The sequence below is a fragment of the Pteronotus mesoamericanus genome, unplaced genomic scaffold (assembly GCF_021234165.1).
Source record: "Pteronotus mesoamericanus isolate MK-2021 breed Mesoamerican mustached bat unplaced genomic scaffold, CSHL_Meso_final contig_84, whole genome shotgun sequence".
Lineage (NCBI taxonomy): Eukaryota > Metazoa > Chordata > Mammalia > Chiroptera > Mormoopidae > Pteronotus > Pteronotus mesoamericanus.
In genome coordinates, this window is record NW_026555267.1 from 4876984 (window position 1) to 4902993 (window position 26010).

General features: G+C 34.4%; 1 protein-coding gene across 1 annotated transcript in view; it reads left to right on the top strand.

Annotated features, from left to right (window-relative positions):
* The window catches only part of STXBP4 (syntaxin binding protein 4), a 136433-nt gene that overhangs the window by 20924 nt on the left and 89499 nt on the right, over positions 1-26010 (top strand). Inside the window, exons 5-11 of the mRNA XM_054585433.1 lie at positions 1046-1152; positions 1334-1544; positions 2493-2571; positions 8967-9061; positions 17349-17445; positions 19784-19875; positions 24072-24161. Coding sequence (XP_054441408.1) covers positions 1046-1152; positions 1334-1544; positions 2493-2571; positions 8967-9061; positions 17349-17445; positions 19784-19875; positions 24072-24161 — 771 coding nt within the window. The remainder of the gene's footprint in view (positions 1-1045; positions 1153-1333; positions 1545-2492; positions 2572-8966; positions 9062-17348; positions 17446-19783; positions 19876-24071; positions 24162-26010) is intronic.

Below are 26010 nucleotides of genomic sequence, written 5' to 3' on the forward strand. Positions count from 1 at the left end.
GAACAAAAAATAACTTGCCATTTAGTGGTAAAGTCACCATAAGTCACCATTGTTATATGTAATGCGGCTCAGACCAAAGATCAGTGATCTCAGTGATGTATCTTAGATAAGACTTTGAAGAAAGATATTTCCTGGAATTTGTGGAATTTACTCAAATGCCATCAGGGCATTTTCTTCACCGTGTAAGCTTCATCCTCAGTTATCTAAATAACGCTTTCTGTCCTTGTACAAATGATACGCTCGGCAGTATCTTAGGATCTGACAGCGAAAGAGAGCTCATTCTTCTTTTCCAGTTTGAATTAAGAGAAAAGACAGATGGAGTCTGAGAAATTTGCCTAACAACTACATTAAATCTTGTAACTCATATGCTGTGTCTTATTCATTTAGATTAGTTAGAGGCAGAGCTTGGACTTAACAAAGATAATGCCAGACAGCCAGTTAGGAGTGGCCATTATTAGTAGGACGGGACTAAAGCTATATGCGCAGCCAATTAGTCCTGAGTCATGGAGAAGTAGTAGGTCCAGGAAAGATGTTTGATCATCAGCTGAAATATGGGTAGGATCAATATAATTAAGACCCTCAATTGAATTTTTTAAAATTCATACTGTGGAATGAATCTCGATGGTTTGGTGGGATGAAAGATGCAGGAATGCTCGGAAACTAAAGTGAAAGAGTCTTGTATTCTGAAATACTCTGGGGTTATTTGGCTTACTTTCTCACAGAGTCAGAGCTGTATCTGTCTCACAGTATGGAGCTTTTAAAACAAGTATCTTTTCCTTATGTACCAAGTTATGTCTTAAAAAATTCAGGATTCCTTAGTGTACAAGTTTATTCAAGCTATATGTGAACTGTTCCTATTCATTCATGTCTATTAGCAAACTAGGCTTTAATCAAAACTCTTTGTTACTGGGATTCTTTGTCTAAGGGTTTTTTAATACTCTTTCTTTAAGACATTCTTCACTAAAACTTTTCTTTGCTTTAATTGTATCAGTTAATTTTAAAAAATCCTCATTAGTTTCTTTTCAAATGTTACTATTTTTGTTAGGATGGACGGTTGAAGCCAGGAGATCAACTTGTCTCAATAAACAAGGAATCTATGATTGGCGTATCATATGAAGAAGCAAAAAGCATAATTACCAGAGCCAAGTTGAGGTAACTCTTCTATCTGTAGGATAAAATGAATCATATAGCATGTCTCCTTAAAATAATAATTTAAGATGTCTTAAGTACTTCAGACCCTAAAAAATATTTTTAAGTAATGTATGGAACATTATATAATTCAGTTGTGCTATGTCAATAATATATTCATAAAGTGATTTCTTTTTACTGCTAGGTCAGAATCTGCTTGGGAGATAGCGTTCATAAGACAGAAATCCGACGGCAGCCATCCGGACGAGCCATCCCATACATCCCTTTTACAAACTTCGGGAGAATGCGGACTGCAAGCCTCAACATGGAGTCTTCTTTCTTCTCCCCCAGAAATACTAATTCCAAAGACCTCATCCACTCCCAAAACAACAGATGCTATTTTACCTTCTTTTAAGGTAAATCAGGTAATCTTAAATTTCTATTTACTTACACAGTCATAGATCCCTTTTTTTTAATTTATTATTTACATAAAGAATTACAATTTTGGTAGTACAGCTTGCTAGCAAACTGGTATTTCCTTGAAAGATCTTTTATTTTTTTAAGATTTTTATGCTGTGCTGTCAATAAATATAATATCTTTCAAGTCAGTGTGTCTTTTGTCCAGGAAACCATGATCAGGAATGGCATCACAAAGATATGCCTAAAACCACTGCAAACTATGTGAGGAATGGCATTTTTATTTTCAGACAGTGTTTGATATGGTTCAGTTCATTATTATTTCTGTTTTCTGCTTGACTGAAGACAGGCAGTGTTCTTTTATGCTCCTTAGCTTCTTTTCTACAGAGGGAGGCTCATCTTAATCATCCAGTGTAGGTGGGTTTTGTTCCTTACATGTGTATGCTAGAATATAGTTCACTCTATATTCTAGCAAAATAAACACAATCAATAACTAGTTGCTCCAGTACTCTAATAAGTCAAAGTTATAAAATAGAGTATATACTCTAAATTTATGTTAGCTATAAAGTAAAATAGGAAATTCAAGTAGGCTTTCAGTCAATGAAATATAAATTATTTCATGTACACGCTAATCATATACAAAGTGGAAGATTTTCTGTCAGCTCTTTATACTTTTTCATTTGTAGTTATAATTAACCTTTTCAAAGACAAGGCATATGGCCTTATATTTTGTTGTCCTTGGACAGTAGAGCTGAAAGCAGTTGTTACCTTCAATTCTGAATTGCTTTGTTTGAGGATGAATATACCAAATTTTTAGAGGTTTTATATATTTTTTGACTATTGCTTTAATCACTTTAACTATTCTTTTTATGTTAACATGAGCGTCTAGTCTGGTCTTTGACCTACTTTAGAAAATGACATTTCATATTCCCTATTTTCTTTCATAGTTAAAAACTGGATACAAGAAAACAGAACAGACTCCAATTACTTCTTTGGGCCACAGCTCTACGGATATGCCTAATACAGGTAAATGCACATTTAATTCCTCTTTCCTGTTATTTTTTTTCAATTACTCTCTCTCAATAAGGAGTACATAATGTGACTCAATAGACTTTAAAGAAGGATGCATTAAGTCTTTTTTCCTTCAATGAATAAAGGAACAAAATGAATGCATTGTACAGTGGTCCCTGTTAGATTATGACTTTTATTGGAAATTTTCCTGAACAAAAGGTTTAAATTTTCAGAGATGCATTATCATAACAGGATCTGTGAGGCTGTAATAATCAACGAACTGTTAAAGCCAAGTAATGAAAACGCTTTTGTAAATCAAGATTAGGTTGCCTTGGCCTTTAAGTGAAATACTGGTTAGGTGTATTAAATGTGCCTTTCAGAGAAATTATAGAAGGGGGCATAGCTTAAGAAAAGAAATATTTTGGGGGGTTTTGGGAAGAGATTATATAGATATAAATTAAAAAGAACAGTATTGTGAATTCAATATTATTGGTTTTTAACTACCATGAAATGATTTACTGACTGTATAAAATAATAAAAGAAGATTGTGTAAACTACCCATAAGAAAAGGATTTTTATCAAGCTGCTCAAATATGAAGAAAAATTCTCCCACTGAAGTTATCTCCAAAAGCTAAACACAACAGTCAAAAAACTATACAGGGTGAGATAAAAGTAGGTTTACAGTTGTTTGTATGGAAAATAATATAATAATAATAATAAAAGAATAAACACTGTTTTCCATACTCACAACTGTAAACCTAATTTTTACTTAGTGGGATTTGTTGACTTCAAATTTTATTAGTTTATTCCCTTTATATAATTAATTTTCATTCTCTGGATATATTGTTTTTATATTAAATTATGACCCCATATGAGTGAGAAAAAAAGATAAATAAAAGAAGCAGACAATCATGTGGAGACATTTATGTAACATGTTTTTAACTTTGAAAATAATTGAACGACTCAATGCTTCTTTTCACCTTTTATTTATTCAGTAAGCATGCACTATGTCACGTGTAGAAAACATAGTACCTAAGAATTATGAAAGAATTAGGATATTTTCCTTGAGATATTTAATAGTATATTGTAGAACAAAACATGGAGTTAAAACCCTCATTATTCAGATTAGAGAAAGAAATGTATATGTGAGTTTATGTGTATATGTGTATTTATTTTATCGAATAACTACTATTTGAAGTATTCTCTGTCAGCTAGAACAGGGTGTGGGTGGTTTTAGCCCTCTAAGGAGTATACTACACTCTCTCATGGATGAATTACACATCTGAACAAATAATGTAAAGACATGAACAAAGCGGACTAAGGAAGGAAAGTAATTAGCGGCGTTAGTGATGCGGGAAAGGCGCCGTGGTTACTCACTAGGCACTGACTGCAGGCATGTTCCTAGACCTTGAATGCCAGGTTCTTGAATCTCAATGTGCCGGAAGAGAGCACTGATCTCATTACAAGAGCAAGCAGATAGAGTTTATTAAGAAGAGCTTGTGCACAAGGGAGCTGACCAGAAAAGGGACGTTGAGCTCCCCAAGGCATTCCTGTGGATGCCTTATATAGGGCCCTTGTGGTGGCCGTAGGGCTTGGGAATGAAGATGAGGTCAGCTGTCACGTGATTATCATCTAGTGGCGGTTGATCCAGGGTCGTCACAAGATGTTTTCTACGGTCAGTGAACCACAGAAAGGGCCTGTAAAGTAATGCTTGCACAACTATTTTAGTCACCATTTCATTGATAAACTAATTTGCAGAACGTGATGTTAAGAAAGGGTGTTACTCTCATACATTCTTTACTTTAAGGATGAATTTAGGTTAATTTCAGCTACAGAATATTAATATTATGGAAAGCAAGGAGTCACAGGCCTCTCAGATGGAGTACTTTTAGTCAAGATGGAGTCCATTGTTACCCCATCCTGTCTCACGTAGAGGTTCAAATCTTTGCTCCCAACTTACTAGCTGTGTAACCTTGAAGTAGTTGCCTCACGGGATTGTTATGAGTATTAAACAAGATCATACATGTCAATCACTTAGCATTGTAATTGGTACATAGTATAAGCTCAGCAAATTTTGCTGTTATTATTAATATTACAGAATCTGCAGACTGGAATGTAGCTTAGATAGTATTTCTAGGGCCTGTTTATAGAGCAGGAGTAGAAGTTTTTATCCTTTATTTCAATTTTGCATATTCCATTCTAGCCCTAAACCTAGGGAATTTGTCACAATAGACAGAATTTCTGGCAAAAGTCACATGAAATTCAGGTTTTGGGGGGGGGTGGTAAACCTGAGTTGACATATGAAGGTAGGGAATCATCCTAAGTGAAGGAAGCACCATTAGCAAAAGCAAGGAACTAAGGATGAGCTAGAAGTTGGGTGTACCTAGGAGGCAGGTCTGAGTAAAGCAAAGGGATCCTCAAGTAATCAAAAAATGGAAGTAAATTTATATCAGTGACTATAAGAAACAATGCTAGATTTTATAATAGAATAATAATTTAATGAAAAATATGTTTGATTAAACTGTATATAAAGTATTAAAATGCCATTAAAATGGAACAGTTTTCTGGGGTGAAATAACATTGATTTAGTCCCATTTTCTTACCACATAGATATAGTAGGTCACATGTTTCTGGGGGAAAAAAGCAAAGTCAACCCTAAATTATCTAGAGGTAGCTGATATACATTGTGATGTGTCTGTAATCAGTACTTAATTATTTTTCACAAATTAGATCCATGACACCTTGCTTCCTTCAGTCAGTTGGTATTTATTCAAAAAATATAAATGAGTTTTAATGTTAACCACAACAAAAATAAACTTAACAAGGCAAGTCTACCTCTGTTCCCTTCTCAAAATTACTCCAAAGTGTAAAACTGGTTAGGATTTTTTAAAATCCCCATAATACTTGAATGTGTTTTTAAAACTATTAAATAAACTTCTTATTTCTTCGGGAGGGACGCACATGGATCGGTGAGGGAGGAAGGGGACACCCGCCTAGCCAGCCAGATCAGCCGAATCAACCCTGGCGATCGATGGGGTGACAGATGTCACAGCCAGATCGCCCTCACATCCTAAACTTCTTATTTCTGAATCAAGAGTCGTTTACTGTTGCCATCAGCTGAATAACACAAGAGCTTGTGAGTTAAAAATATACTAAAGACATTACTAAAGAAATTACTAAAGAATCATTGTGTAAAGAGATACTATCAACCCTCTATGTTACTTGCAGCATTATTTACAGTAGCCAAGATTTGGAAGCAGCCCAAGTGCCCATCATTAGATGAGTGGATAAAAAAGCTGTGGTGCATTTACACAATGGAATACTACTCAGCCATAAAAAAAGAGGGAAATCTTACTTTTTGCAACAGCGTAGATGTTGCAAACTTCTTGGAAGAACCTGGAGAGTATTACGCTAAGTGAATAAGCCAGTCAGACAACGACAAACACCATATGATTTCACTTACATGTGGAATCTAATGAACAAAATACACTAACAAAATAGAAACAGACTAAGAAAAAAAAAAAAATCCCTCACAGACAGCAGTATGGAGATTACCAGAGGGAAAGGCCGGTGGGAGAGGTCGGAGAGGGTACAGGGGAGATAACCGGTGATAGAAGGAGATTTGACTTCCAGTGGCAAACACACAATACAATATACAGATGATGTGTTACAGAGCTGTATCCCTGGAACCTGTACAATTTTATTAACCAATGTCCTCCTAATAAATTCGATTAAAAATGAATAAACAAATAAATAGCAAGTGACAAGAAAAAAGAAGAAATACTATCATTAACTTTAACTTTAGCGTAACACAAGCCTTCATTCTCCCTCTCTAAGGCTTTTGTAATTGAAACAGGCAGTGGCAGGGAAAAATACCCTGGGAGGAATCATAGTATTAACCAAATGGTATTGACCCTACCCTTACAAAACATTTCCTTTCTTCTGCTCCCGAAAAGAGAAATAGGAAGAGAAGCTCTAAGAGAATAATAAGCCATACTTTGAAAAGTCTCATCCCTCAGAGAAAAGGAAATAAATAAAGAGTTAGAGGCCGACCCTGAGAGATGCCACAGGCAGTGAGGAAAGCTGTCTGTGAGGGGCTCCTCAGGTCAGGCTGCTCCAATAACCAAAGCTCGCTGGATTTCTGCACGGCCCTCCGCAGGTTTTGCCTCAAAAGGAAAGGTTTAGGGGAAGGTTGGCAAAAAGAAAGTGTGATTTTTGTTAAGCCGCGATGCATATTATTAAGCAGAGGTTAGTATAATTTTGCATTTAATCTCCTATTTAAATACAGTCTCTGTGTCAATACTCATAGCAGTTTTCTATGATTTTGATTTTACCTTTAGAATTTTTGTAAGTTGGTCTGCTTTGTTGCTCCTACTTTACAGAAGAGAAAACTGACAGTGAAGGATATTGACACATTTAAGAACAGTGGTTTGTGGGGGGTCACAAGAAAATAGAACCCTAACATGGTCACCTACTAGCCAGGTGATCTTGAGTATGTTTCTTTACCCTTTTGGGCCTTAGTTGATCTCTTCTTGAGGATAGGAATGATAACACCTATGTCATTATGGTTATTTTAAGGGTTAATAAGTACTCACTTACTGAGTACTTGATTTAAAGCACTTAGTGCACTGCCTGGTTAAAAGTAGACATAACTAGAAGAGCTAATCTCATGTTATTTCTGCTGTTGCATGGCAAACTTTTAAGCTTAGCTACAGGAGAGCGTGAGCGAGACCGCATGCCTACGTGTGTGCGGATGGTGTGTGTCCCTGTGCCCCCCTCTCGCTCCTGATCTCTCTCGCTCTCAACTCCTCACCAAGTGTGTACTTGAACTTGAACTGAGTTTTCACGCCCAGAGTTTGTCTTGGTTGGAGACCACAGTTAGCTTTGTTCGGGCCTCCCTGGTGATAGTGTGCCTTCCCTGTAGATAGGTCGGCACGTTGTCAAGCCTCACAAGTCCAAACCTTAAAAATGAAAAATGACTTTTGAGTTATCTGCTCCTTGGTCTTTTATTCCGCACCACTCCATGCCCCTCTTTGTGCCACACTTTAGGTTTGGCAGAGAATTTCTCTTAATGTTACCAAACCTAACTGAACTGCATCGAACAAGGTTCTGCCCACCCGATGCACAGTGAAGCCAAACACTGAACATCAGGGTTTGCAATGGAGAAGTGGAAGCCATTTTATTGGCAGGGCCCCAAGCAAGGAGCACGGAAAGCTGCTTCTGCAGTTACATTAAGAGGAAAAAAATGCATATGGTATTTTTTATCCCATGGTCAACAATGAGGTATCACATTAACAAAGAGAACTTTGTTGCTTTTATCAGAATTGTAAAAAATATTTTATACCAAAATCAGTCTTTCTCAATGTTTGATTTCATTTGAATCTAAAAGTCAGTAGCCATTTTTTATGATCTTGACACATATAAGCCATATTCAAGATTTTACATAGAATGTTAACGATGTGTTAAAGGTTTAGAGGAAGACTATTTATTTTCATATGCGCTTCTTATGTTCTTAAGAGAATGCAAATCATTTTGTACTTAGAGACAGATGCTCTGAGAAATTTAAAAAAATTAAAACACTGCATAAAGATGTGACATTTTAAAAAGTTTTTTCTCTTCCTCTTGTTTCTATGTAGAACTAGTAAAATATCATTTAAAAGTGTATTTAGAATAGTGACAATTTAGCTATAAGGATTGACGTGAGTTACAGGAATTTGTTTTACAAACTTTGGCATTTTAAAACAAATAATTTTTTTCAAGGTCTAGTCCCGGATGGTACCTGGTGTCTTATTCATGCAACAGGGACAAAGGCTTATCTAACTAATCAGGGTAGATTGGGAAGGTGCTCTTGAAAGTCCATTTATACTACTTGAAATATAACCCTTCTGTAAAATAAGAAATAGGGTTTTTTTAGTTCAAGAAATTGCAAGTCTATTACAGTTTATGTGTAAACTTGAAACAATTTGCATTTTAAAGTTTTTCTGTAGTACTTCCAGAGCTCATATGACAAAACCACTTTTGCCAGCCAAAGAAATATCATGATTTTTTTGAATTTCTTGTATGATTTTACTTATTTTTTTTAAAAAGACTTTTCATTTTACAATTAGTAAGGCATTGTAATGACAGAATAATGATGGTAAGATGTATGTTTGTCTTTTAAATTAATATTTCTGTGGGATTTAATACACAATTGGCCACTCTTTTTATATCATATCCTTTAGGGCTCAAGTGAAGCTGGTTCATATGATACATTTTATATTTAACAAAAAAACCATGAAAACAAAAGTGAAAACTGCCAGCTGATTAACCAGAATTATTTCGGAACAGCAGGAGCTCAGAACACATCCTGTCAAATGAAAATTTCTATTCCAATTAAATTTCCAATGAATGTGCACCCTGTTGTCTCCTAGATGCTGCTCCTGCCTGGACTGATAATTATGGACCACAAGGAAAGAAGATTTCCCTCAATCCCTCCATTCGCCTTAAGGCAGAGAAACTGGAAATGGTAAATACTTTAAATTTCCATTCTTCTTCCATAAAATAGCAGCAGGGAAGGAATCTTGTTCTTGGAGAGGATAAAAGACTGGAGCCCTTAGTATCCTGAGAAGTTATATATTTGCAGTTAAACTAATGGCAGTTTAGATTTAAATTAATTTATTCATGTTTGAGTTGGGCAGTTCATGTTGTTCACTAGTAATAAAACCTTTTGTCACTGAATTGCCATGTAAAGGAATCTGTCTCCTCCTGTGTATAAATAAGACAAATGTGATATTTTACAACATAGAATCAAAGAGAACATGGAATAAATTATGACAAAGTGTAGTAGACTTCATATGTAATAGCAGTAAGTGCAAGTAATACTCCATTTGTTCAATTTGTCAAAAAGTTAAGGGAAACTATATCCTAAAGAATAAGGTAGTCATATGCTCACTGTTGAGAAGACAGTAGCAGTGTACTAAGACACAACATTATTGTCCTGGGGAGAGTAAAACATTGAGACCTTCTGTATGTAAAAGAAACTTCCGATGATTAAAAAGAAAAAGAAAAGGTAGGAAAGCATTTTAAAACTTATTCTCATCAGGTTATTTGGGAGCTGTCAGCAAGAAAGTGCCATATCTTTTACTTTTTAATATAAAAACGGATATAATGTTCAAGGTCCACAGCTACTTTCCTGTCATGTTTTGTGGAAAATAATATTTTACATTTTAGGAAGAGTATGAAAATGCATAGCTGGAATAAATACACATTGGGTTTATTTCCATATTCATATCTTTGCATGGTCCTCTAACAGAGACCTTTTCATTGCCAATTTTAATCTTACCCATTATTTAAATTGTGACTCAATTCCAACTCCCTCATCCAGACTTTGCTAACTATTATTAGTTAGGGCCCATATTACCTTATTCTGCACATCTGTAAATTATTTTGTAGTTCCCTATAGTCTTTTCTGTATCTTGTTCTATCAATGAGATAAAATTTCTTCACAAATGTGCATGGTACCTACCACTTTTTAAACACCTAGCTTTTGCTCAGTGAAATTTTGTGATCAATTAGATACTTGAAATGACTTTTTGATATTTTCAAAATACTGAGCATCTTTTGCTAATTTGTACTCTTTTTTTTTTTAATTTTTCCTTAAAATGTAAGTTCTGGCTAATGGCAAAAAAGTATACAATCAGTTAATATTAACATTTTCCAAAAATGAAATGTTTGAGGTTTAAAAATATATCAATGTCTAAAAATGAATAATTATTGTTTTTTAATGATGGTGGTTTAATATACATTTCTGGATATTCAAGATTTAATGCTAATCATTCATTTGGATAAGTAGAAAATTATCCAGCTAAGGACTACCTGGCAGCCTTTATTTTTTTACTTCGTTTAAATTTTCTTGTGTATGATATATATTTTTTGAAAATATTATTCAAAATATTTTTAGTGACTGTAGTAGAGTATTCCTTGTTTTCAGAGTTTGAAACTCTATTTCACTTAATAATTTTTTTCTAAAATCTAAATTAGCATCTATCCACCCAAATATTTCCCAAGCTATGCTTCCGTTTTTGGATAGTCAATTACTACTATAATAGTATCTGTATCACTTTAATTTGAAATAGGTCCTTCTATTATAGTTGCTAGTTTGTAGACAAATTCAACTTTATCATCCATTACATTTTAAATACATTTCCTATGCAGTAGTAAGGACACTGTGATCAAATATTTTAAATGTAATAAAATTATATCTCCATTTCTTTATCTTCTGTGAATATATTGCATATAGTGTCTAGGAAATTGGTGCTGTAATGAGATTTCACAAGGAAAAAGTGTTAACTCATTATGTGGTTATTAATTAATCACCCTACTCAGTACAGTGTTTAAGAAAGGCAGCAGGGTTAGAATTCGATGAAGGAAAGTTCCTGTTGCAGTGTGTGTACGAGTGGCATTGTCTTCGTGAAATCCATTTTGTTTTTCCCAAGTAGCCAATTTTATGTCAGAATCTCCTGGAAAGTGATTTCTAACACGGAACTAGTTTTGTTTTGTTTTTTTTAATTTATTGTCTGAAAAAATGATTGCCTCTTTCCATAACTACTCTGAGAATTATTTTTTATATACAGGTATTTTTAAATAATTTCATAGTTATTTGGTGATAGATTTTTCAAAGTATTTTTGTAAGTACTATGTATCTCATTTGATCCTAACGTTAAACTTTTTTTTCTCTTTATTTATTTATTTATTTTTAAATACATTTGTCTCTGCCTCCCCCCCACCACTTTCCCTTGCTCCCTCCCTCATTCCCTCCCTCAGCTCTAACGTTAAACTTTTAAGTAGGTGTGGTAAACGTAGCAACTAGAGATACAGTTTATTAGTTGTCTTGAAGACACTTCTATACTATCAATATCTGTATCTTTGTACCTGGGAAAGGTGCTTTGGGATACAGATGCCATTTTGCTGGTATTTACTTTACCTTTTGCCATTTCTGTAACATTTAAAGAAAGGTGTAGTGAGCAATGCATGCCCAATATCTGATTATAGTTAATGAGTTGTTCTTTGTTACTAGGTTGGGAAGTATGGGACTAATAATGTACAGCACTGACATTTCTTAAATTCACCATAGACACACCAGAAAATGTTAAAGACAGTTATTGTCCAATTAATACATTTACATTTTTAAGGCTAAAAGATGACATTATTCAATAAATTATTAGAACCTACTTTTTGATCAAAAATAACTTTCAGTTTAAATTTATGAGCTTGTCTCACTGACTTGCTGTATTCCTCTTGAATATTTTACATTCAACAAAACTTTCACCTATAGTGAAGGTTAGCTCTAGATCAATTTACATTGTAGTTAATTGCATTTTGCAACTTTATTATTACTTAATATAATAAGAATCACCATATTTTGAGTACCTCCTGTAATTGGTGTTTTACTTGCATTATTTTTATAAAATTGTTTTTGTATCTTTACATGAAAATATCAATTATACACAGAAATGGTTATATTATACATGTACAGTTTAAAGACTAATAAACGTATATACCCATCACCCAGCTAAGAACAAGAACTTTTGAAATTGCCTGTGTTTCTTCTTGATCATATATATTCCTTCCCTCTCCCCAAGAGGTAACTATATTCTAAATTTTTAGTTTACCACTTACATGCTTTTAAAAAATTAACTAACAAAATATTATGAAGTCAGAGAGTTTACCTCCAACTTTACTATAGGTGTTGCCAAATTTTTACTTCTGTTTCTCCAGCTCCTAGAAAAATGGTTGGCTCATAGTCTGTGATCAGAAAATAATTGTTGGATTGGTAAATTGTTTTCTAAAATATTTTTATCAATTTTCATTCCCACTAGTGTTATGGAAGAGTTCTCATTGTTCCACATATTTTACATTTAGTCTAATTATAATGCATTTTGATTTATTTTTATCAGATTTTAAAAATTTTCTTTGTTTTTTATTACTTTTCCCCCTCTCTGTTATATTGTTTGGTTTATGTTTAGTTATTTGGTTACTTTGCATTTTATTTTTCTTTCCAACTTGTTTAGAAATTATACCTTCTCTTGCTATTCTTTTAGTGATTAACAGATATTTTTAACATATGTGTTTAATCAGTATAAAGTTACTCAGAATCTTTACCTTTCTTTCAGACATACAAGACACAACACTTGAACTCTGATAAGCTCTTTCCCAACCTACCTGCTTATTGTTGCCCAGTATTTTAACTTTAGTGAGACATTGTTGCTCTAGTTCTCTTTCTTCGTAGCCGTCTCCTATTCCACATATCTACTGAGTTTCTAATTTGTTTTTATCTACCTAGTACTTTTATAATAATATCTTGTTCTTTTTATTTTTTATTCACTTTTGATAACTTAAAAAAAGGATAACCAAAATGCAGCACGCGCGCGCGTGCGTGTGTGTGTAATATATATATATAGATATATATATATATATATATATATATATATATAATGAATTATTGGGCCATAAAATGAATGCAGTTCTGATACATGCTACAACATAGAAACATTAAACTAAGTGAAAGAAAGAAGCTAGACACACACACACACACACACACACACACACACAAATACAAACTGTATGATTCTATTTGTATGAAGTGCCCAGAATAAGCAAATCTATACATACAGCAAATAGATTATTGGTAGCCTGGGGCTGGAGGAGTAGAGAAATAGGCAGTGCCTGCTAATGGGTATGGGGTTTTTTGGGGGGACATGAGGAAAATTTTCTAGAGTTAGTGGTGATTGATGCTCAACTTTGTGAATATACTAAAAGTCACTTAACTGTACACAAAAGAGGTTGAATGTTATGAGATGTGAATTATATATCAATAAATCTGCTATTAATAAAACGAAGTCATATATTGATATGTGCAGTATGGTACATTTATACAAAAATCAAAACTTAAAATATTTTAAAATCTCTTCATATTATATATTTATAAAAATATGAAGCAATGGTGTAAAAACGTGCCTGGGAATTGTCCATAAGAAACTCCATGCCCCTGGCCAGGTAGGTCAGTTGGTTAGAGCATCATCCCAATATGCCAAAGTTGGGGCTTCAATCCCAGGACAGGGCACATAAAACAATCAACTGATGAATGCATAAATAAGTGGAGCAACAAATTGATACTTCTCTCTCTCTTTTCCCACCCCTTTCCTCCTTCTCTCTAAAAAATCAATGAATTTAAAAAGAAACTGTAAGAAGGGAATATGAAAAAGTGAAAAGTTATGCCCAAAACTGGGAGGAACATTTGTAATACACATAACATATAAAAATGCTAAATATATAAAGAACTCTATAAATCAATCAGAAAAAGATCCACCAAAACTACCCCTAGGTCTATACCCTAAAGGAATTGTTACCCATGTGTTGTAGTAGAAACGCACAAGAAGGTTCATTGCTGCAGCGCTGGTAAGCAGAAAGTCCAATGTCCATCTGCAAGAGGAGGGATGAATACATTGTAGCATATTAATCTAATTAAATATTTGCCAGTAAAGTGAATCCATTGCTGTTACAATAGCATATAACCACAAGGATGAATGATAAAACCAAAACACGAGATTAAAAAAACAAGTTTCAAAAGATGGTCTGCAGCGTTTTTTGAAGCTTATAAACAGCAAAACAAAATAATAGGTTAGGGATATATGATTGTATGTGACAAACCATTTTAAAATAAATAGTATCAAAATTTTAGTATTAGCAGTTTTGTGATTTTTAAATGGATTCATGGATGGTTTATTGTCCTGCTTTAAAATATATGTGCTTGTTACATACAGTCCATGTTTTTAGTATACATCAAATATTATGATAAAATGTTCAGGAATATTAAATCAAATGTATACCAGTTGTTACCTCTGGAGAAAAGTTCAGAAGGGCCTTTTACAATGTTTTGTTAAATTCAAAATCTGATATACATATACTTAAATGCTAAGCTTTAATATACTATTATAACTATTTTAAAAAACATGCAAAGATCTAAAATCTACAGAGTAGAAGGCTGTGATATATTGATAGCTTTTAAAAACATAGAACACTCCATGTAGTAAAATTTAATTTTTGTAAAAAATACATAACTTATATATATTTTTATATATAGGTGCTTTACTCATAGAAAATAAGAACAATTATACACCAGGCTGTTACTGGTGTGTGTTCCTGGAGCAGCAGTTCCCAAGGACAGGAATGTGGAGTTTCGCCTCAGGGGACATTTGGCAATGACTGGAGATATTTTTGGTTTTCACAATTGGGAGAATGCCACCAAATTAGGAATCATTAACAAAAATTGTGTCTTAAAACTGTGTGTGAAAATTTAAAATATATTGCTAAGTAATTTGTGAGTCAAAGGTATTGCTAATCAAAAAAGAAGTTTAGTCTCACTTTAATTAGGGGAATTCAAATTAACACACAATGTGCTATACCATAAACAACACATTGACAAAAATTAAAGTGCAAAATCACAAAATGCTGTTAAGACTGTAGAAAAATAGGAGTGCTTATGTACTAGTGGTGTGTGTAAATTGCTTAGTACAGCCAATCTGGAGAGTTATTTTACAATATCTAATAAAGGTGACTGTTAACCCTATGACTCCACATTTCCTCTTCCAGGGATATACTGTAGAGAAATTCCCACACATCTATACAAGGAAACATATATAATGTCTTGATGAAAACCAAACTGGAGTAATCATAAAAGCCCATCAATCAAGGAATGGATAATAAATTATAATATATTCATACAGTTGGATACCATTTGAAGTTAAAATAATTGAACTAGTTTTACAAACAATATTGGGCAATTGTGAAATGAAAACATTGAGATAAAAGTAGAAATGATTTGTAAGATTATCCTTCTGTACTGTTCATGTAAAATTTTAATTGCATGAGAGTGCATGTCATCAGGGGACGTATGTAGCGATGACATCGAATCATGGACAGGAAGGAAACACTGCCCTGAGGATAGTGGTTCTGGCTGGGGAACAATGGAGAAAGCTTTCAACTAAGTCATTAATGTTCATTTCTTTAAAATATATAAATTTCAAGCAAATGCAAGTATTTGATGATAGTGAGTACATGGGTGTTCTTCGTATTATTCTCTTTTATTTTTAGATTTTGGAAAATTTGGAACATTTTTATGACTGAAGGCAAAGAAAGCCAAAAGAATCATTATTCCTTGTTATTGAGGGCAAATATTGTATTTATGACTCTGCCAACAGAGTAGGCAAATAATACTAGATGAAGCTCTAGAATCACTTTTGAAGGAATCTTCCCCAATATCCTCCCTTCCTCCTGTGTCTTCCCCTCACTGTGCCCAGCCACCTGTACATTAACCAGCTCATTTTGGTCACAGTATATCCTGCGCACACTTCCATTAAATCACATATTGCATTAATTGCATTTATTTACATATAATCCTCGATCTAAAGACCATAGTATTAACTGTATCTTGTTTGGTTGTCCCTTTGCCTACACTACACTACAATAGTAAGCACTAAATAAATATTTGATACATGAAATGATGAGTAACTGAACAGATTCCAAAAGAGGAAGAAATTTATAAAGGGCACTTGCCAATATTAAACTTTGCCTATGTTTTAGTTTTGATATGATTGATATAGAGTCTGTTCTTGTGCAGTTCAGTAATACAGGGCATCCAATCTGTCCTCCTGCATTAGCTAGGATTAGGTTTTGCTATACATAACTGGAGAACCTAACATAACAGTGGTCTCCATTAGAAATTGATTTCCCTCACATCAGAAAGAAACCCGAAAGGAGGTGATCGGGGCTGGCGTGGGGGCCCTGCGGTGGTGGAGCCCTGTGTTCCCACCACCTTTCTGCTCCACTGTCTTTATTTAGGCCGACCGTGTACCAGGGTGACCACTTGAATTCCAGCCTCCCTCCCTCTCTCTTTCCCTCCCTCTCTTCCTCTCATTCATCTTCCTTTTTGTTTTCTTTTCATTAAGCCCAAAGAGAGGTGGAAAAGGGACAGGACATGCCTACTGCTACTTTTGAAAGACGTCCCAGAAGTTCCTCACAGCACTTTGCCTTCCATCCCCTTGGCCAACACAGAGTCACGTGTCCTCACCAAGCTGCAGAAGGGGCAGGGGGTTATCTTTTAGTTGGATGACAGTGTTTCTAGCTAAGTCTGTTACTGAAGAACAAGGGGACAATGGATTCTAGAATGCATCTAGCAGTCTCTGAATTTTTAATCTGCAGTGGTTGCTGACAGGAGAAGGTAGAGAGAAGCCTCCAGGGAAAGCATTTTAGTTTCCTATTTATGTAAGCCTGTTCACACACAAGCCAAAAATTAGAATACTTTGTATTTAATTCCGTTTCTGTCAACTTTATTTTTCATCTCAAGTACAAGATATTAGCAAAATATGCATGCTTTGGAGTGCTGCTTATAGAAATTAATGTTAAATTGGATTTAATAGCATTTTCTTTGCTCTTTTTCTCCTGCCATTTCACATATTTTAAACCAGGAAATAATTTGAGTTTTGGTTCTAGGGCTATGCTTACAAATTTAGGATCTGCTAAAGTGCAAGCCTTGAAAAAAAAAACCAAAACCTGAGATGGTGGTAGAATGAGGAAGCTAATATTTTACAGAAAATTAATCCATAAACAGTCAGCAGATTTTCTTTGGGCATCTAATTCTGATCCCTATTCCTGATATTGGTTCTTTTCACTGGGGTTGTAAAAGGAAGTTCTAATGAAAAGTTTATTCTTTGGAGATTTGAAAAATTGCTTTACATGAGTCCTTTTCCTTCCAGGCTCTAAATTATCTTGGTATTCAGCCCACAAAGGAACAACACCAAGCCCTGAGACAGCAGGTGCAAGCAGACCCAGTGGGGACAGTGTCTTTCGGAGGTAATGTCAGGTCCATTGTGTTATAACATCACAGAAACTTGTTTGAAGAGTTATTATGACTCATTTTCATTAAAAGTTCCTCTTCCTAGAAGGAGTGAGGAAAAAAATAAGACCACATCTATTTCTAATTCCTCAATTACTACTCTAAAAATTCAGCTAGAATTACTGGTCAGCAGAAAGGAGAACTTTCTCAGAACCTTTTGGCTCTAAAATATTGTAATTCTATCATATTGTTTTTTTGTTTATTGCAGAAACATTGCTGTAGTAATAACAAAACAGTACAAGATACATGCTAATTTCACTACAGTGAAATTTTAATTTTTTTTAGCTAATGTGATACGGTAAATATTTTTATGATGCTGTATAATTATTCTTATTAAAGGTGGCATAATGTTGACATACTGTAATATTAAGCCTTTTCACTATTGGGAATTTTGATGGTTTCTCAGTAGCTGATATTATAAATAATTCTATATATAACATCATAGCATTTGTTTTTCTTTTTCTTAGGATGAATGCCCAAAAGTGGTTTGGACTTTTGATACATATTGATAAGTTGTTTTCCAGAGATGTTTTTTCACACATTATTTGTTCTACCACTAGTAATACTGGAATATAACAATTCTTTTTATCTTTGACAGCATTACCTGTTTAATTTTTTCTTCTGCCATAGATGCAACATTGTATCATTTTAAAAAGCTCTATTACTAAAAAAGGAAATTCACTTCTTGGTTTTGAAGTGATGGAAAAAAGATATATTTGCTCCCCTCTCCTCTTAAAATTCACCTGAAAATAATGAGAACCAAGAAAGAGAATTGCATATATACTAAAAACATATAAGGACAGAAAATAAATGAATTAGCGAGCAGAGGCAGGTAAAGTCTGAAGAGATAAGGGAATCACAATGGGGAACAGCTGATTTGTCCCTGAAAAGGCCTGAGAGCATCAGGTACCTCCGAAGGCTGGGTGCAGGCAGGACTCCAGACACCGAAAGTTGGAAGTTTGTGTAGGGAGCGATTGTATGTGCTGCTCTGTGCCCCCTGACAAGCAGTACGGCAACCACCTCTCCTTTATGCCTGCAGAAGAAAGTAAGTATATTCTCTTGAGAAGTTAAGCCAGAGAGGTGTGGACATAGAGTTGCAGCCTTGGGATTTGGGGCAAGTGTTTAGTGACTTACTACTCACAGTACACACCCCGAGTGTTCAGGGACATGGGCAGCCGTGTTTACACTCCAGGCAAGAGGTCGTTGGAGTCTCAGAAGCAGCTGAACAAAAACATCAGCTTGGCCACCTGATTGCTTTGTATTGGAGCTGCCAGTTGATGAGGGGAGTTACCCACACAAAATTTTCAATCAGCATCTTAGTGCCTAATTCTTCTTAACTACGAACTCACAGCCAAGAATCAATAGACATTTGGAGACCTCCTCCAACATAAAATATAAAGCCCCTAACTATTGGGCAAATAAAAGAGGAGGAACTCAGAAAAAAGGGAAATATTGTGAGAGCAGGAGAGAGCTTTATGATAAACCATAATTAACATCTTTAATAAGAGAAGCAAAGATAAGGCATCCATGAAATAAGGGTAGGATACTGTAAGATCAGAACAATACGAGATCGTTAAATGAATCCTTGGAAATTGAAAATACTGCAGTCAAAACAAAAGCATTTGAGGGTAGATAGGTGTATAGGTTACACTCCATATCTGAAGAAGCTTACCCTTCACTCTGACTGCATGAGGCAGTGTTATATAACAATCAAGAGTATATGTCTCTGAGTCAGACCTTAAGTGGAATCCTGTTCTGCTACTTATTGCCAAGTGGCTTTGGGTGATTTTAGACAGTTAATGTGTCTTAGCCTCAAATTGTAAAATGGAGAGGGTAAGAGGACCTGCTCATAAATTCTGAGGATGAAATTGCAAAGCCTCATGCCCACCATATAGAGGCTTTCCAGAAACATTAGCTGCTACTATTATTTTTATTAAATCTTGGGTTCTTCCAGCTGGAAAAACTGTAAATCATAATATTTTCATATGTTTCAGGAAAAGTTCTACTCATAATTTAAGAGTTGGAGAAATACTTATGCCTGTGATATGTATTTGCTTTATTATTATCTTAGTTGATTTATTAACTTCAGCAAAGTCAAATGAAGTTAAAACCAGTTTATCTCTTTCTTTTTTACTTGAACTTATATTTATCACCAGTTAATGCTGTCTAAAGGCAACTTATTTAAGTAAGTTAAATTTTAAACATTAGTTATATAGCTTCAACTTAATATAGAAAAAGATAAGACTTATTTAGATGAAGTTAAATGTGTTCTTACCAAAATGTGTTCCATTTTAGATTTTGTCCAGGTTGCCAGAAAGTTGTTTTGCCTGCAGTTGGATGAAGTCAGTGTTGGTACACCTGACATTTCCAAAGTATTAGACTCACAGGTACAGTATGTCCCAAGGAATTGTCTCGATTGTACTTAAATCACAAGTCTTGACTGTTACCTGACATGTGTGAGGGCTTTTTTCATTTTTCACTGTTTTCTGCAGCTGTCTTCCAAAGTGGCTGTATAGCGTTGCATTCCCACCAGCAGTGAATGAGAGTTCCCAAAGGCCTGGGTGTTTGGAAACTCTCAGGCCACCCAGACCTAGAATTGAGCCACTGATTGATCAGAACTGATTCTTTAGCATTTGGAGTCAGAAAACTGAAGGTGTAAGAGCACGGTTTTTCTTCCACTGATTTAGATGTCAGATGTTTATCTACTTAATACTGACAGCAGAGTATTGTTTTCTTATCGCTAAATAGTTCTCAGAGCTCCCGTACCCACATTTGCTGAGGAAAGGCCAAGACGGTTGCGTGGCTTAGAACCTAAGTGAAGTGGGGAATTCAGAGTACCTTGTGTGAGCATGCAAAGCTTTCTTAGTAGAGGCAAAGAAATACTCATGCTCCAAATTAGTAATTTATGTCCTTACCGATATGATTTTAGGACAGATAAGAACGTATTCAGCCTGTGATACTTCGGCAGCAAAAGCAAAGTGCTTGTGCAAGGTCTTTTGCATGCCAATAACGTGCTGTTTGTAGCACAGATCAAAATGTTGGATGTGGTATTAATTTATAAGATTCCCTTTGTTGTACTGTGCTTCTCAGCACACAGAAGATATCCCCCTAAATGTTGACTTTCCTATATTTTCCCCCACAGGAATCCAGAGTAAGAATACATTTTACTTCACCACTCTCACATGTAGAATTGAAACAAAAGTATCAAAGCATCACTTACCTGTTCTATATCATGGCATTCTTATTTAATACTCAATTCTATTTCTTTTTTATTAAATATTTGGCCTAATAATTCACTAATGGGTAATGTACCACAATTTGGAAAATTCTGTAAAAATCACTGCTTGTCAAGCAGCTCACCAGAAGCAAATAAAAAAAAATTTCATTGTTTTTTATTATAATTCCCAATTGTTTTCTGAGTTAAAAACAATGCTATAATACCTCATCTGCAGTTTATCAATTGATCTGTGGCTGAGGATGCTGACAGTCTTTGAAGGTGGGGAAATTCCACTCTGGTTACCCCCTCAACCATTTTGACACAAACAAGAGAGTCAGATTTTATAATCCATCTGTTAGGGGTCCTTCCTTCCTTCCTTCCTTCCTTCCTTTCCTTCCTTCCTTTCTTCTTCATGTTTCTTTCTGGGGGAAGCTTATCTTTTTCGTAATTTATTTTTTAAAAATATTTTTACTGATGCATAATGGACACACAGTAAAGTATAATAATCTCAGATGTACAACTTGATGAATTTTATATGTGCCTCTTGGGTGATCACCACTCAAGAGGCTCCTTCATGTCAACTTCCCAGTCAGCTGTGTCTCCCACTTTTACAGGGAACCACTATTTTGATTTTTATCAGCATAGATTACTTTTGCCTATTCTTGAACTTCATAATAAATAGAATCATACAACATGTGTTCTTGTAACTGGCTGCTTTATCATTTTGTCTGACTCATGAGATTTCTTGAGATACTATCTTTTAGGAAGGAAGAATTGCTGAGGCATTATAAGTCAGTCCTACTTTTGTTTAGTGGGCAAAAAGCTTTGGTTTTGGAATAACATAGCATTTAGAATCAAAAAGATAATTATCTTACTGTGATTCTAATCATCATTGCTATATAAAAATTTACATATTGCTACACTTGCTGCTGGCATAAGGGTATGCACAGAAAAAGCAAGGTTAGAGCCTACATTTAGCTGTCTTCTAAACTTAGAACAGCAGACTCTCGTTCACCTTAATGTGATGAGTTTACCCCATTTATTAAGTACCATAAATGGATTATCTTAAAACCACAGAGCAAACACTCTTAATTCCCTAATGCAGACTTTTAACAATTTGTGTTCTTGCTAAACCACTTTCGTGGATTGCAACCACCATTTCAACAAGAGAAACAGAATAGAATGGTACCAAAGTGAATTGTGTGTGATAAGAGTGAGAATAGTTCACTTATACTGGGTCATGATATAAATTATATTCTCACTGTGTGGAGTGGTAAATACTTCATGGCCACTTCACTGTGTACTCATCTGTAAAATCTTAAATGTATGTCGAACAGTTACAGTGTGCATGGCATTGTGCTAGGTGCTGTGGTACCTGTTATTAAATAGGTGAAACTCCAACTACTGTGCTGTACACATGAAATTAATACAAAATAATATTGAATGTAAACTGTAATTGATAAAAAAAAAAGGATAAGTAAACTCTAGCCTGTCCCTCTAAGAACTTATGGTATAGTGTCAGGGAAGTGATGTACACAAATAATTATAGTTTGAAAATGCCTTGTGTGATAAGACCATAATAATAAAAGAGCTTAAAACACTCAGAGAAGATTCGTGACAGAGTTGGCATTTGCGTGAGTTCCGAATGATGAGTAGAATTTTATCTGCTCAGGAGGTGAACAGAGAGTGATGAGTGCCTCCATGAACAACAGCAACACAATTTATATAATGTAACGGTAAGCAGAGTGATCTACTTTTTAAAAAAGATAATCTGGTGCATGCAGGTCAGTGAAAAAAGCTATGCCTGAGAGCATAAATATTAAACTAAGGAGTTTGTACTCTATTAACGGTCTGTTAGGAACCATGGGGGAGAACAGTGACATGATCAAAGTGATACTACAGAAATAATCTTATAATAGTGTCCGTTATTGGAAGTGGTTGAAACTGGTGGTAGGTAATGTAGGTGGAGGACAAAGGAGAATCCAAATGTAGAATAAGAAATATATGAGGGGGGTGTTGTAGTGTGGACAGATAACTCCACCACCACCATCACCACCACCTAGTTTTGCTTTTGTACAAAGCTAGTTAATACCCTTTGGAACACACTTTCGAGTGCTTTAGCATTTCAAAATCTAATCTATGGCAGTATAAGAAGGGATTCTCTAAGTGTGTGTGTTGAGTATTTACAAAAGAGTAGAGACAGATGAAGAATATGAGATCATATAAATTAGAGACAGTAGCCTTATAGATACACAAAAGCAAATGTGTCAGAACAAAAGGAACCAATAATGCTTAGGAAGAGTATTTCTCCCTAAATTTGAAGTATGGCCCTGCCTCTGCTATTCTAGGATTTGGAAGGCAAATCTGAGTTTGTTAATTCACCATGATTTTTGTTGACTAGTTAGTAAGAATCATAAACTAATGTCAGACCTCTTTGAGAATCTTGGGATGACCATTTATTAGCTGTGAAACCTTCAGTAAATTCCTAACCTTCTGAGCTCATTTCCTCATCTGTAAATGGAAGCAGCGCCATAGTGCAGATTTAATATTGAACATACATAGTCCTTAGCAAGGCATCTGCACATAGTAACTTCCCAACAAATGGCTCGTATTATTTGGATTATCTTTTTCTACTCTGCATTCAATCGCTTTCTCTACTTAATCTTTTAAATCATATTTTCTATATTTTTAGTTCTGTTTTAACTTCTACATAGAAGATAGCTGTAATTAGACTTGGATTTTTATCTCTGATAAGATTGTTATTGTTTTTTACCTTGCAATTAACTGTCAAAGAGATCATGTTAAAAGTAAGAGAGATTGTCAGCTCTGCTATTTTTTGTTGTTGTTATTCACTTGTGCATGAATTATTAATATTATCTTCAAGACAGTTTCTGTGCAGGAATCTTTTTAAGCCACTTACTTGGCTGTTATGTTATATTGTGTTTAATTAAAAGAAGACACATGATCAATTGATGTCCTTTACTGGGTTTATGTAAACAGCCTTGGTATATAGTGCCCAGCATTTTGCTAGCCTTAGAGACCATGTATTTGAAAAGTGGAACAGTTTCTGTTAGTAGCTCATAAAGTCTTTTTAACATTAGAAACACGGTCTTGAGATTTGGACTTTTAAGGAAAATTATATTGTTAACTAAGAATCATAAAGATACTACCAGAGTATGTATACCTGACAATCATATAAATTCTGTTATAAGTAAAAACAATGTAAGATTAAGTGTAAATGACTGAAATTCCCCCAGATTGCTGTGACATTCGTGACTCCTAAGCCTTGTCAGAAAAGATTTTTATGCTAGTTCTCATAATTAGCATCTAATGCATAATTTTTCTCTTATATCTTAATGTTGACAGCGTATCGCCTGTGATTCCTTAGAAGTGGATGAAGTGGAAAGGCTGAAGCGTGAAAGGAACAATGCCTTGGAAGAAGTGAATATGCTTAAGGTAATCTCCAATCGCGCTTTCTCACATATCCTTCAGAAAAAAGAGAAAGAAAACCATCTTGCGTTGAGTTCAGAAGTATTGGGGTTTAGTGTTATTTTTAAATAAAGAATATTAATATCCAGTAGCTGAAATGTTAGTATTGGTCGATATTGAATATTAATATCAATTTATTTCTTCAATTGATCTTTAGAGAGTTACTTTTTCAGTTTACACACTTTATATTTTCAAAAGAGCTGTGTAAGATTCAGTTTGAACAGTGGTTTTTACACAGACCTTCTGATTTGGCTACTTCTCACCTCTTGTTTTTTCTCACACTGGTGGTGGCAAGGATGAGGAGCCAATAAAGCAAACCATGGCAGTGTTGAGTCCTCAGGTGTTCATAGGGAAAAACATTTTCTCCCATGTTCATGGGCATGCCTCAGGGGGGCTGTCTTTTGCTAACGTAATTTAGAATTAAGGCCGTGTGATTTACAGGAAGAAAACACACACAATATATCTCAAATATAATTTAAGATTTCGATTCTCTTTATATGTTTTCCTTCTGTGTTTAGTAGAATCTTAAATTTAAATTACATCCCAATTTTCATAGAAGGCCATTATATTTTTTAAATCTTTGAGAAAAAAGTAACATAACTACCTGATTTACCATTAATGCAACATAGAAATATATTTTAATGTTTTTTAATTATTTTCATAAGTAAGTGAAATTCTATTGTTTAATTTTTATTAAAGCAAAATAATTACACCCATAAAATGAAAGAAATTTCCTTGCTACTTTCGTTTTTAAAGTCCAGCCTCTAGAAGAAGCTATTGTTAAACATATCTTGTTTATCCTTTGTAGACTTTCTGTAGATAGCCAATTGTAATTTTTAAATGAATATATCACATATAAATATATATAAAAATATGAACTATATTTTTAACTATTACAAAATCATTTAATATACTGTACACTTTTTTACAACTTGCCTTTTTTCCCCCTCTTCGGTAGTATTATATCTTAGGCTAATGTTCCAGTTAATACACACAGATACACCAAATTCTTTTTAACAGCTCTCCTATCCTCAATTAGATGGATCTGTCCTAGGTTTTTTAACCAGTTTCTTAATGATGAATAGTTTGGCTATTTTCAGTTTTCGATTATTAAAATAATTCCATCATAAATAGCTTTGTAGATGTATCGTTGCGTGATTTACAATTGTAAAAGTACAAATTGAATAAATTTCTGAAAGTGAGTTCTTTTCTCAAAAGATATGGACATATGAAATTTTATATATGTTACCAAATTCCCTTTCAAAAGTGTTTGCCAATTCATATTTCTTCCAAATATATATGAGCATGATTCCATTACTAAGGGAATATCTTATGTACTTGTTCTTTTAAACCTCAGTTTTTCTTTTTTCTTTTTTAAAAAATATTTTATTTACTTATTTTTAGAGAGAGAAGAAGAAAGGGAGAGAGGGAGAGAAAAACATTGATTGTTTGCCTCTCACACTCCCCCAGCTGGGGACCTGGCCTGCAATCCAGGCATGTGCCTTTACTGGGAATCAAACTGGTGATCTTTTGGTTTACAGGCCAGCGCTCAATCCACTGAGCCACGTCAGCCAGGGTTTATATACTTCTTATTACAACTTTGAAACCACTATCCTTCCACACTTCTGGTATAACAGTTAACAGTTTTACATTTAGTTTTAAAAATAAATAAATTCAATTTTAAAAATATATTGACAATAGTTTCCTCATACCCATCCTCTTAGGAAATATTTCCACTGTTAGTTTTCTTGGTAGGATAGCATTCTTATATAATTTGTCACTGCATAAACCATTACATTTTATGGTCCATCAGAAT